This window comes from Ixodes scapularis, unplaced genomic scaffold (assembly GCF_016920785.2).
Source record: "Ixodes scapularis isolate PalLabHiFi unplaced genomic scaffold, ASM1692078v2 PGA_scaffold7__128_contigs__length_106722199, whole genome shotgun sequence".
NCBI lineage: Eukaryota > Metazoa > Arthropoda > Arachnida > Ixodida > Ixodidae > Ixodes > Ixodes scapularis.
In genome coordinates this window covers 14,691,617-14,705,688 of record NW_024609882.1, presented here as the reverse complement: position 1 = coordinate 14,705,688, position 14,072 = coordinate 14,691,617, and the positions used below count along the sequence as shown (strand labels likewise).

Genomic DNA, 14,072 nt, shown 5'->3' with positions numbered 1-14,072 from the left:
TGTGGGCTTGCTTCTCGAAAGAGCAACTATGGGCCCGACGGTTGGGATCTTCTCCCCCGTAACCTTTTTGCACTTGAAACCACAAAATACCCCCCCCTGACAACACGAAGAAGCAAAAAAAGATTTCCAGTCGCATTTCAATCTATCGATCAAACCATCGCAAGCACAGTTGCGCTTTGTGATGAACGCAGTGGACGCTAACTCTGGTCTCAGCAATTCAGGCACACGCGACACCAAGTCTAGTGTCGCAACGGTACTCCTTTCGTACCTTTTCTTTTTGTCCTTCTTTAAGTTTCTGCACCTGGCAAAGTCTTCATGAAACGTCTCGGAGTCCTATCTCCTGTCTTTTCCATGTTTTTTCTTGTCTTCCTTTCCTTTGCCGTTTTTTTTTTTTTTTTTATTATTATTATTGTTATTGTTATGGGGTTTACGGAGCTTGCTGCGCAGGTGTTTTGTAGCTGGCTATCTCTCTTTGACCTTGGCCCGCCTCACTTTTCGAGGCTCTCACTCAGAGTTAGCTTCGGTAAGAACGCAATTCCGCGTTCTTACCTGGTCTGTCCGACGAAGGACAGGACGAGGGTGTTGTCTCTGGAGCTGTCCGTGTTGACCCTGAGTGGCCAGATGCCCTTGATGCCTGGCAGGTCGATGCTGGCATGCTCGTGGATCCCGATGCCGTTGCGGATGATGCGCAGAGAGCCCTCCTTGAAGGCGCCCGAGCAGGTCACCAGCTGGAATGATGGACGACATGCGTTCCACTTGTACCCTTCGCAAGTAGTAGTACGTGCGAATCGCCGCCGATGCTTTGCGGGACATCACAAGGGATCATGTGCACTTCAAGAATGGCGAAATAATGAGACAAAAGCACGACTCGTCGGCGAGCAAATGCCAAGATTCTGGTACAATAAAATATTGCGAGAGTGCGACTTTCAAGTGCGCAACGAATGCTTCGACGTTGCCTCTAGAGCTGCATTTCTTGGCTACCGACTCCGCGCAATTATTGTCTTAAGAAAAAATTAATATAAATAGCGAAAAATGTGTTGTAGGATTCCTTCAAAAGTAAAGTATAGTTTTAGGGTTGTGCGACTATTCAAAATTTCAAATGGTAGTTTTGAATAATATGCTATTCGATATTCGCTTCGAGATTAACAGCGATATTCATATTTTTCTAACTCTTGATCGCGGCAAACTACCCCGTTGAGTGAGCTTTTTACCGGGAACCGGTGCACTGCGAAGAAGCACCCGCTGAGGAGCTCACTTCCCCGGGTGTTGCTTCTCTGCAGTGCACCGGTGATCGGTAAGAAGCACACTCAACGGATAACCCGCTGCGAACAACACTTGCAAAAGTATGAATATAGCAATTGTGTGCTTGGGAGAAAAGCACACTTTCAAAGCGGGATGGTGCACGTGTGCGCCAGGTGTGCTAAAAAAGAAAATGAAACTTTGTAAACGTTGATATCCACATTGCAGTAAAATGTTCAAAATTAAGCTGTGGCTGTTATTACTGATGGGCAAAACTTTTGCCGAATAGAAAATTCGGCGAAACCAAAGTTTTGGCCGAACTTTTCTAAAGGTTCGGCAAAGACAGATTGTTGCCAGACTAATAAGTTGATTTTACATTTTTTCGGGCGAAAAAAGTTTTTAGGTTTTCTTTAAATGCATATTGACACAGCTATTTCTAAATAATGTGATATTCTACAAGATAATTGTATCGGTGTCCTTTTTGTGTGTTTACTGGCGATTTTAGAGTGACTTCTTGCTAGAGTGGTGTGACAACGAGGTTGGGTAGCAGCAGGCGCAGATATGCAAGTTTCGGTTTGAGGCCTCATCAGTGCATTGTTACATTGTTAAAATAAAGACGCTCACACTGCGTTCTTTCTTGCTCTGAAAACCATTGTTTCGCGCGCAGAAATAAATTCAGTGGGCTGCCGAGCCTTCACCAAAAGAGATAACAATATTATTGTAAATATGCATGTTTTTCGATTTGAGTCATTTGACGCAATCTTTGCATGAAAGTGTACATCCCATATTTGCAATGTCTCGTTTTTAACTTTTAAAATGCTGGTTTCCAATGTTGGGACACACGCACAAATTTAGGAAGATGGGAAAAGTTAGGAATGTCGGATGTGCAACATCGAGCATGATAGTTTTTTGTTTAGTTTTATGCGGATAGATGAAAACCGTAAAATAATGTTAATTAAAAATTGTAGAGCCCATCCATTTTACGTGAAGATGGAGGACCAGCGAAGCTGTTATCTTTACAACAACATTACGAGAACTATACGACATCTATACAATTTACATGTGATTGCAATGAAGACATGTACTGTTGAGACCGGTTATAACGAAGTCGGTTACAACGAAATAGCAGCTATTGTAGTCAAAAATTTTCTTTCACCGGGAAGTTTGGGTTCTTCTCGGGGAAAGAATGCTCCGATTCTGGGTTCTTAAGTTTTCCCCGACCTCGATAAAGCCGGTGCGAGGATGTTAACTTCCCGGTTTTGTCGGTATTTACCGAAAACGTGGAACTCGGTTTGTTACATTGCCACAATTATTTGAGCCTTCGGTGAAAGAACAAAACGTAAAATATTTGGATTAAGAGTGTTCCGGGGCAATTTGGTAGATGGCGCTGGCGTGTTCCCTCGTCTAAAGCCCCTTGGTTTGATAGTGTTTGTCTTACGAGTAATTTGCAATCCACTTGTAACAATATCAGATAGGACGACGTATCGCTTATAACAATCAGTTTCTAGAGTTTCTAGACTACAAATGCTCAGTTTGTAGTCCAGATACGACGATAATCGGTCATACTCATAGAACGTTCCAGTTTTCTCATTATCGTTCCGAGTGGATTGCACCGTAGCATCAAATGCACTAATGCACGAGTACAGTGCATCGTCTGGCCCTCAGAAGCAAGTGGCAATGCTGCGCTCGCTCGCGGCACATGTCTCACAAGTTTGCGCCATGACGGCCGTCGATACTCGCAGGATACGTGAAATCGGAATTTTATAGAGAGCTCGAATTCCATCATGAGCGGCGACAAGCGGATGCAAACCTAGGCCGCACCCGTGCGTGCAAGCACGCCGCATGACGAGCTCACGAAGTGAGAGCGTAGAGGGCGCGACCAACCTGGCCCTGGCCCTGCCTCTCGAGGTCCACCACGCACATGTCCACGATGGGGCCCAGGTTGGTGAAGACCTCCATGACCTCCACGTAGGAACCCTGCTCGTTGCGCTCCGAGTTGAGCTTGATCAGCTGCGAGTCGCCCAGCCGAGAGCCCACGTACACCACCCCGTTGTCCAGGTACGTCATGCACTCCGCAATTGTGATCTGCAACGACGCGCGCCATAGACATTGAGACACAAAGCAACAAGGGCACGTCGTAGGTCCACCGTTCTGAACCGTTGTACTATTCACAATTTCCAAACGTGTCTGGAAGTGTGTTATGAAGGTCGGAGACGGCTACGGTTACAGACAGGGGTGAGAATGGCAGTGAGCAGTTTCGGTTGCCCCTCCTTTCACGTGAGCTTCCTAGCTTCGATTACGCTTACTCGCCTGCCGAGCCTCGAGTGTGCACGCACGGCCGAAGCACGACAAAAGGCAATGAGCAAGTGCTGGAGTTCGAGCATTCAAATCTCATAGAATCTTGTCGAATCTTGTCAAATCTTGTCAGTGAATAGAATACAGTTACTAAAAGAAAATACGAAGGAATGATGACGACAAAATGAAACGCAGCAGAGTTGCTGTATAGAGGGCTTTTCTTTGTTACTTTTCTTTGGGAAAATTTTTTTCTGTATCCATATTTTCAGGATGTCGGTATCATGAAGTGCCGGTACCATGAGTATTACAAGTATGCTTGAACTTCGCTCCACTACGTCCATCTTGGTCTTTGCTATCGGAAGTTCATTACGCGAGTAGACACTTTGTATCTTCTTACGGTGCTTTCAGACGGTGCCTTATAAGGTGCGGAGGAAATGAAGAATGCTGAAGCAGCCTCGAGCGCAACTTGAATTCCTCCGAGTGGTCTGGGACGTGCATTTTGTGAGAATGTAGAAACAACATGCCCCTCTGCAGCGAAGTCAGATTTTTTCACTTCGTCTGAACTTCCATTATCTCAGTCTCTAGCATACATAAAGGATCTACCGTAATTACATACCTAGGCACTTTGTACCTCACACGAGAACTTTCGAACGCTGCATTCCACTCCCTTATAGAGTCGAGTACGAAGGAAATAAGAATATTGAAGCAGTCTTTGGCATATCCATATTTTTCCAACACTCCAGTACGCCTCTGTCACACACTTTTAAGACGGGTGGTTTAAATTATGCATTATTGTCTACAAGTTTACAAAAGATATAAAGCGTTTTCAACCATTCATTTCTAAGTTCTTCTTTACGCAGAGGAATATCCATTTTGGGACAAAGTATAATACCTGAATTAAGCTTTATATTCTTCGAATAAACAAGTAAAAGAATTGTTTGGTGCCTCGAGAGACACTGTTGGGGGCACGTGAAAGCAGAGGTCTCACCTCTCCCAGGAACTCGAGCTTGAGGTCTTTGACAGTGGTCGTGCCGTCCATCTTGTCCTCTCGCTCCAGCAGGAGCATGAACAGACGGCCGGCCATGTCTCCCAGGAGGTAGCGAGAGCCATTTGCGTCCACCTTTCCGTAGCACACGATGGTGCTTTGCTGAAACACGACAGGCAGAGTGGAGTTATGATCCCGCCAGAACATGAGGGCCTGAGAGGGGGGGGGGGTAATGCCTTTTGGACATTTCTAGTAAATGAGTTCAACCCAAGCAGAGGAAAATCCCCATCTCTCTCCAAACACTTCCAATGCTCCTGATGTCGCTACTTTGAAATAGAGTCAATACTACTGAACAACATGTCTCCGCAACCTTCGGTTATTTTCTCTCTCTCTCTCTTCTCCCTATCACACACCTGAAAATAAAATTTACAAGGAAGAAGAAACTGCATAAATTAGTGATTAAGGGCAGCAAACGAAACTTGCCCTTGAGTGCATGCTTGTGATGATTCAATTGTCAAGCTAAAACTTCGTTCGGGCAAACTCGATCAGTGTTACAACACAAACCAAATATCCTTTGGTGCTTGTCTAGAGCCGACGAGCAAGCCTTGCACTGTCGTCGCCTGAACTGAGTAACGCTAGAAACAACAAAAGATACAGGCAAGCTGGTGAACTTGTGACATTGTGGAAATTCGAGACTGGGGATCTATGCTGTTTCTCAGTACTAAATTCGGCCATAGACGTAAGAAAGATAGGTATTTCCGTAAATCCGCATAACCAGCTTTACAAAGGTGCATAAATGACACGCACATTGACAACTCTTATGTCGTGAGTCCCCAGAAAGGAAAACCTCGGTACTTACTTTTTCAAGGCCTTTACTATACCAGTGACCGGCAGAATATTGGTCCTAAATTATTAAATAAACTATTAAAAAAAAACCTACTCCAATGAATATTTGTTTAATGTCCCAAGGAAAGAGAAATCACAACATACTTTAAAAATTAATATTGTAGTTATATTTCTATCATGCTACTGGTTTCATTAAATTTTCAGAGTCTTCTACTCGTTTTAATAATAGCTACTTTTATAGATTAAAAAAAAAAAACCTTTATAGATCAAAAAAATATTCTTCTAACAGTTAGGGGAAGGTAGGCACATTAATCTGCCTGGCTCTGAGACTTCTTTTTTTTTTCTTTCTTTGTCATACTGCATTTTTATAAATTTAATTAGTGAAAAAAAAAATGAAAAAAGGAAGCAGCCACAGGACTAAATTTTTTAATTGAAGACCCGAACAGTTGCTTGAACATTCACAAGTGTAGCAAGAGTTTCCTTACGATGGTTTCAACTGTACACCTCACCGATACATCCCGCAGGAACCAATGTTTTATGCGATTAGTTCCGAGAACATGCGCAGCTATTAGCTTACAAGGCATATAAAGCACTGAAATGATAATAACAGATCACAACTTTTTCACGCACCTTGAGTAAAGGGCATCTTAAATTAAAAGCACAGCAGGGGTCCAAAGCACTTAGCATGCAAACATTCTCTGTGCACACTCACTCTGATGAGATGAGGGGTGATGACCACATACTGGTCACCGTTGTGATAGGTGATCGATTCTTGCCCAATGACCAGGGCACCACAGAAGGGCTCGGGCACTGAAAAACAATTTCGTATTAAACGCGTAACGGTGGCAAGTGGAAAGTAATTTGATGAAGAAAATCTTGCAACTGTTCCTTCCCAAGGGCAACACCACAAAGTGAAAAAATCATCTGACCCGAAAGCCATGGGCAGTCCTCACCCAACTGCTTCAATAACCCGACTTTGTACCCAATGTTTTGTTTGAGGTTCTGACAAATGCACCGACACAAGTTTTTTTAAGTTTCGACACATGTTACTGCAGCAAGTGTGGTCGCATTGAAGACGTTAACTGTCGCATGCTTGTTGTCACCTGACAACTTTCCAAAACAGTCGCTCAGCCTTCTTGTCGTAGCAACGACGTCCGTTGCATTTGGACAGTCGTGACAGAGACACAAAGATATTGTTTCTCACATAATGAAATTTGTCTTTCGAGAACTTTTCTTTTTCTGCGGAAAACACCCGTTGAGAAGCTTCTTGAAATCTAGTTCAGCTTTCTGAACTGTACAAATATAAAGGTGCGACTTAGACACAGGCCCGACTTGTACACCAACTTTTTCTAAAAACAGCCGGTTCTAGGGGGGTGCAACTTACCCACACGACGACGCGACTCATAAATGAGGTCCTTTGTTTTCGGCTTTTATATTTTTGAAAAATAGAGGGGTAAAAATCGGGCGGTCTTTTCTAAGCTTGTAATAGGGGAGAAATCGGGTTTTTCAAGAAACAATTCCAGAATTCGGATCTTTTGGGGGTTGTGTACAAATATCAATGATTATAACTGTCAATAAAAAGTATTGACTGGGTTAGGACGTAGAATGTTTTATTTACACACAAAGTTATTAATGTGGAGACAATTGGATTAAAACATAGTATATAAGCTCACTTGGTCATTTCAATTTTCAAAAAAATTTTGTTGGTATATACATATTTACCTGCATGTGGAGATATCCTGTCCCGATAGTAGACTTGCCCAGTCTTCAGACTTATCTTAACTGTGACAATGCTTTCCCAACATCAAAGCTTCCGTTTGCAATGCAAAGCAACGTCAGCACGGCTTTCGGTAGACTGGGGTAGCACTTTTCTCACCAAAATTGCCTTTGCAAAAATAACTTTTTTTGCCAGAAAGTATTACTACTCGAATATATTTTACATTGCTTCTGTCCTGCACGCCTTCATCAAGTTTTTTTAATTAGCTCCACATTTCTGCAATGCCCGTAAGGGCCTTCAAGGTTTAATAAATACTGATGATGATGATGACTTGAAAATGGTGGAATTTTTGTTCCGAATTCGGGGGAAAATTGGGTTTAACCCGATTTTCAAAAAACATGTCCGGGGTGTAAATATAGGGACGTATTGGGTTTTACCCCAAAACAAAGGGCCCTACTTATAAACCTACCTTCTTGTGACGAAAGGTTGTTTCTAGGGGGTGCAACTTATAGACCAACCCTTTTTTTTTTTTTTTTTCTAAAAACAGCCATTTCTAGGGTGGTGCGACTGGTAGACCGACTTTTTTTCTGTACACTGCCGTTTCTAAGGGGGTGTAACTTACACAACAATGCGACTGATAGACTAAATATTTTCCAAAACCAGCTGCTTATACAAAGAAATGACTTATACAAAAGCGCAACGACCGACTTTTCTGTGAAAACGGCCGATTCTATAAACCGCTCACCCCTAAGCTGAGACCGCGGTGGAATCTACAAGCATGTTGGAGCAGCCATACATCATTTCTTCGCCACGTGATCGCGCTCTCGCCCACATCCTCGCGCAGGGAGCTGGGTCCGACGATGAAAGAGAGGCAGTTCATAGGTCCAGTGAGAGCATAGCTCCTGCAGCAGTCTCAGCTTAGGGGTGAACGGAGTCTAGGGCAGCGCGACTCATAGAAAGTTGTGTCTTAAAGACCGTAAAATATGATAATAAATGAAGAATCTCTCTGGAGGGTGAGACCACCTGCGATGACGATGGTGGCCTCGCTCTCGACGTGGTCCTGCTTCCAGGGCCCCTTGACGAACTCTTTGTCCTTGAGGGAGATCTCGTAGGTCTTCATGTGGCGCGCCTGGCTGTCCTGGTGCAGCAGCACAATGGTCGGCGTCTTGCAGCCATGAAGGAACTCCATGTCCTGCACCGTTAGTTCCTCCATCCTGCCAGGGAAGTCACATCGATGCAATGCAACATCGGCGGCACCGCCAAATCTTACGCGACGCAATGTTCAATGGAGTAGCGGGGCCACCAAATCTTACCCGAGCATATATGAGCTACTCTTGCGGGTCGTACCACGTGATAACACAGATAAAGTAACCTTGAATGCTGGTAGGTTCTAAAGCGTCAGGTTACAAAACATTTACTCTGGTACAAGATAGAGCAAATTTAGACCACGGCCCAAGTATGCTAGCACACCACAAAGGCCTCCAGATTGGCAACCGTCACGAGGCAGCACAACGAAACGGGCATCCCTCCAATCAATGCTACCGATTAAAGGTGACTAGTGTGGGGCAGAACAGCCTCATAGCATAGACGAGTGAACTTATAAGACACCTTTTTAGGGAAGTCCTAACAGAACAGGAAGGTAATTAAATTAGATGGAAAACCTTTAGGGACTACAAGTCCTTTTCAAGAAACTCTTTTTGTTTTGTAGAGAGGTCTTGTTGTATTAGTACCTGTTCTAAGGAGTGGAGCGATGCATACACGGGCTCGCATTAAAATTGATGGTCTTTCCTGCATCTTACTGCATGACAAAATAAGCTATAATAGGACGGAATGTGGTATGCAGGCTCCAGTTTAGTTCTAGCGTGGAAAGAAAGCAGACCTGATATTGAAGGCCTTCAGCTCCCTGTTGTCCCTGTCCAAGGGGATGACCTTGAACAGCCCATCATAGAGCCTCAGACCAATCACCCGGCACTCCGGATCAATGATCCCAATGTTGCCAGTCTCCGAGGGTCTCGAAAACGAGTCCTGTATGGTTTGGTAAAGAAGGGAATGAGAAGCCTCGGTCAAATGGTGAACTGCTTGCAGCCGGGTCTATGTATCTGACTGCTCTCAAAGAATAATTACTAAATAAATTGTGAGGGAAAGATGTAAACTGCTGATTCGTTGATGAGGTAATCTCAACATAAGGACACAAGAAGGTCTCGAAGGAAAGGCTCAAAGCGAAATAAAAACATCTTTTGAAAGAAAAAAGTTCAGCTAAACGAAGAAATTGGTGGGGTAGTGGGGGGGGAATGGGGGGGGGGGGGGGGGATAATTGTAGACTAGATGGTTGAACTACTGCCTGTTACAAAGGGTGCTGTCACCACAATTCTTTTATCCATTGTGCATCATGAAAAGAAAAATAAATGAGTAGACCTTGTCTGTTTATCTGAGACCATAGTGATGCAGTGGGAACATACCTGCGATGATGATACTTTAGCCATTTCACCTAGATACTACAATCTAATTATGGCGTTGCAGATCTGTTCTAACAAACTGTGTCTATTTTTTTTATGGCAAGATGCTTTAGTTAGGAGACACGGTAAGAGTGAAAAATTTACACAACCACCACAATAGGACTTTTCCGTAAATGTTGAATGCCATGTACCGGCAAGCAGGAGAAACATTAAAAAGAAGGAGAGAAATTGTTGAAGCTTTCCTTATCAAGAATGCGGGTGAAAAGTGTGTGAGCATGGCATCTATTTTTCTGCTGAATAAAAAAATGTCTTTTTTAGATGGCTTTATATAAGACTGCTGAAATGATGTTAGCTTATGGCTTGTTTATTGGTATGGGGAACAACAGACTGGCTGTGTGAATGTTTTTTCAATGAAATCTGCTGTAAGTGGCATCTGTCCTTGTCATATGTGTTTCTTACTTTGTTCCATGTTTCCGTTGGCGCTTTTGAACCTTTTAAATAAACTCACAGCAATGTTTCCATGGGCTTTCGTGATGATCTCAACGCCGCCATCACCGCCGTCCTGAATGCACTCCAAAATGGCGGCATTGTACTTGGCCGTCAGAAAGAACAATAGGTCTTTTTTCTCGCCCTGCAAGAACAAACGTTTGTTATGGATTAGCAAACAGTCCGCAATATTGCACAAAACTAAGAGCAACGTGAAAAAAAAAAAAAAAAAAAGCAAGTGCACTCATCTATTACATTACGCAATTGACTGTGCCATGCTTCTCACTACACATTGTAGAGCAGAGAACCTAAAATGGCAACCTGGCAAGCGCACATTGGTCAGCCCGAGATTGTTAAAAACTAGTGTTGTAATATGTTGGTTAAAGCAATGCCAAGCGTATCGCATTACTAGAGGAGGGCAGACTTTTGGCCACAGGCTTGACAGATACCTCTCTTAAAGGGACACTGACACCCCCCCAAAAATTTTTTTTCATTTTTTGCCAGGGGCTTTACTATGGTGTCAGAGGACTACCCAATTAATATTTTGCAACAGGGTAGCGTATTTTTTTAATAAAGCCGAAAGACGCAACTGCTCGAAACCGAAACCGAAACCCGACGGAGGTCGGAGAAGTGGAGAAAAGAGAGTGAGTGGCGGAAGTCACGTGGCTACACCCGATTGTGCGTTTTTTTTTCTTTTGTTTATTTTTTCTCCTCTCCGTAGCAGACGACACGACATGCGGCGTGCGATGCGGCGTGCGGGAACTGCTCGCCGGGCGATTCTTTTGCAGTTATGTTTGTTCCGCTCGTTGTTCTGTACTCTAAGATGAGTTGTTTTGTATATTGAGGAGTCGGAGATGAGTAGCGAGTGCCCGTGGTGAATTTCTATGATCGGCTCCGAAAAGAATACACCCAAGATGTTGCGTGAAGAGCTAGCTCACATGTCCTGCATCCGAAAAAAAGTGGCATTGTGCGACAGAGTTTCCGAAAGATCAACGGGATCGGGACTAATGGCTGGCTGCAATTCCTGTAGAACATTTACGGGCACCTTGGAAAGCGGACGCTACCTGACTTATATGCTCCTTGCATTTTGTGGAAAGTGATTACATTGAGTTCGCAGGTGTCAAAACGAAAATCCCATACCATTTAATTCAGCAAAGTATCGTCCAGAACATTTGTTTGTTATTTTTTGTTTGTTTCTTCAGTGATGATTGTAAAAAAAAAAAAAAAGAAAAAGATATGTAAACATCAAAAAATGTTTGAAAAAAAAAAATTTTTACGGAGAATCGAACCTGGTTTTACCGCATGTGAACCGGACGTCTTTCCCACTAAGCTACTGGGGCATCTCGATTCTGGAGGATCTCTTTCCTTAGTAATAATTCAGCCGGTAAACGGTAAGTTGGAAAGTTGGCGGTCGATTTTTCTCTAGCAAAAGCACTCCTGGGTCGAAGTCGGAAAGCACCACGCTTTGGGGACATTCGCACCTAATAAAGAAATCGTACGCGTGCATATTCAACTCGAAGTAGACACGTCGTGCTTGACGTTTGCGCGAGCGATGTCTTCAGCCACGAGAAGGGAGCGACGGCTCGGCGACGTCTTCGTGCAAATCGGCTTGGTGGCCGGGCGTGTCGTACGGGATGAATACCAATTCTTTTGATCAGTCCCAAATTTCTCTTTTAACGGTAGACCGCGAATGACAGTTCTGAAATAGAGGTCCCACGCCCGTCGTACGCTGCCATCGCCGTCCGCGCGAGACCCACGATACGCGAAACGACGAACGCACAGAATGCTTCCGGTTGTCTGTGGAACTTTTTTCAATCAATGTATTTACAGCTTTTTAGAAGCCACAAAAAATGGGTTTCATATTTTTTTCTATTTTTAATATTGAGTGTATGCCTTCAGTGACCCACGACTTTGATTAAATTTGGTGTTTGCATCGATACCTTAGAAAACGGCCCGTGACCGCGAAAAAGAGAGTGAGCGAGACTCGAACCGGCCAGTTCTTGATCGGCGGTTTTCGGGCGGAAAGAAACCGAATTTCGAGCCGCAAATTCTGTTCTGGGTAGTTGAGCTCTCATATGTCACGTACAACTAAAAACCTCGGCGAGCATAAATACCCTGTCAGTGTCCCTTTAAAAACTTATTAACTGTGTTCTCAAAGTGTCTACAACTCCACAGCTTAGAAAAAAAAGATACCCAACTTACCCATAAAAGAATGCAAAAGGGTTGATATTGAACAAATGACAGACCAACACAACAGACACAGCTACCGCAAACTAAAATAGCAATCATGCATTATTCCAGTATGGCTGGAGGTTTTAAGCTCTTCAGCATTTTAACGAGTTTTAAAATTTTGCCCAGCTTCTGTAGATGTGTTTCAAATTTTACACAAACACATCCAAATGGCCACAGTGGATCACATTGTGAGGTAACACCAAGTCAGCAACACTGACGCGGATCGGTTTCCTCATGTCGAGGTAAAAAGCCTTTCCTCCAAGCGAGATTGAGTGAATTCTGGAATGCGGTCAATGTGTAGTCAGTAGCCTCTATACATCCAGCATGTTCATTTGTTTGGCAGTGTGTTTTTAATACCTTTCATTGCGTTTTTGCCCGCTTTTCCACGGTTTCAGCTGCAAGACACGCTAAAACAAATCCCTAACCGCTGCCACTGCAATGAAAAGCTGGTTATCGCCGTGGTTATCAACAGCTGCCCAACCACTAGCCCTGCAGAAAATGCCTCAAGCTGAGGATTCAGCAGGGGGGCTGCAGAACCCAGGGATCCTGGCCTCAATCCCCACCCCTGCCCGTTTCGATCTGGGTGAGCATCGCACCGGCGTGCGGTTGTGTATCACTACTGCATGATGCACGGTAAGAACACCAGGCTACCAGAGAATACCGAATTGGCTAAATTTCGCATCTACAGGGGCGGACACCAGACGCCAGTTGGAGCTCGCTCCCGCTTTCCAAACATGCATACAAACACCAATGCTGACGATTCAGCAGCTTACCGGCGGCCGGAACAGCTTCATGATGCTGATCCTGCCATAGATCCCGATTTCCTTGACAGGTCGCAGGCCTTCGGGCGACACCACGTATATCTCGAGCCTCGTATTCTTCGCGAGAATAAGGTTGATGTCATTGGGCGAGGTGAAGTTGCCTGCAAGGCCACAAAAAGCGAAACAAATCTGTCAGCGATTAAAGTTTCTGTTGGTTTTCTACTATCAACCGCTCCGGGTACGAGCAATTCGACGACCAAGTGCGCCCCGTAGCTAGGCAATAAAAGTGCAAAATTGCAGAGCACCAAAATAACCGGCACGCAGCCGGTTGAATCCGTAAACAGGGCAGTCAAGTTACAAACATAACAGGCAACTTTTCAGGGTGGGTCTTAGGTAAAAGGGAGCTTTCTGCGCTTAACGACAAGATCGGACACTCTCAAGACGTTTATTAGGGTGAATGACAGTGAATTCGATCCGAGTAGATGATCGAGAGCGCTATAATGAAGCGAGGTCCATGTGGCGGGTGAAAGCGCAAGCGTGTATTCTTTGGGATTACGTCCAGTCGCCAAGCTGGCTAGTATGACGTTTTCGCTGACCTGTAACGCATGCACAAACGCCGGTCGGCTTGTGGGCAGTCACAACGTAATTATAAGACATTTTGGTGTCGGGATCATGGAAGAGGCACTCGGCTGAACAGAGGTTTTATCTTCCCTTCTATGATTTTTTTTTCGTCTAAAGAAGGATGGATGGCGAAACGTCTCCAAAGCCTCCGCTGAAGTAGGAGGGTTAGTTGCGCCCTCTAATAGTACATTTTTCATTTATAATTACGGCGGTGGTGAACATTGTTGCCGGGTGAAATCGCTTCCGCGCTGTAAATGTCTACGTACCCAACGAGTTTGTGTGCGTTGGTTGTGTGTAACGTCCCTCGATAATGCTATGCCACGGCCGGTCTAGAGCTTTGTTTTCGGTCTGCCTAGAGCCACTCGATATGGCAGCGTAGCCGCGTAGCTGCCAGAGTAGCGCCACGCTTTTCCCTGTGCCGCCTCTCACCGCGA

At 44.4% G+C, this 14,072-nt stretch overlaps 1 protein-coding gene across 1 annotated transcript in view; it reads right to left on the bottom strand.

Moving 5' to 3' along the window:
* LOC8029417 (DNA damage-binding protein 1) overlaps window positions 1–13,739 on the bottom strand; it is a 36,488-nt gene extending 22,749 nt beyond the window's left edge. The window contains exons 1-9 of the mRNA XM_040211168.1: window positions 13,614–13,739; window positions 13,030–13,178; window positions 10,047–10,169; window positions 8,962–9,107; window positions 8,106–8,296; window positions 6,078–6,175; window positions 4,523–4,681; window positions 3,124–3,324; window positions 550–728 (exon numbers count right to left, since the gene is read on the bottom strand). Of these exons, the coding sequence (XP_040067102.1) occupies window positions 550–728; window positions 3,124–3,324; window positions 4,523–4,681; window positions 6,078–6,175; window positions 8,106–8,296; window positions 8,962–9,107; window positions 10,047–10,169; window positions 13,030–13,178; window positions 13,614–13,674 (1,307 nt within the window). The 5' untranslated portion in view covers window positions 13,675–13,739. The remainder of the gene's footprint in view (window positions 1–549; window positions 729–3,123; window positions 3,325–4,522; window positions 4,682–6,077; window positions 6,176–8,105; window positions 8,297–8,961; window positions 9,108–10,046; window positions 10,170–13,029; window positions 13,179–13,613) is intronic.
* Between the last annotated feature and the right edge of the window lie 333 nt (window positions 13,740–14,072).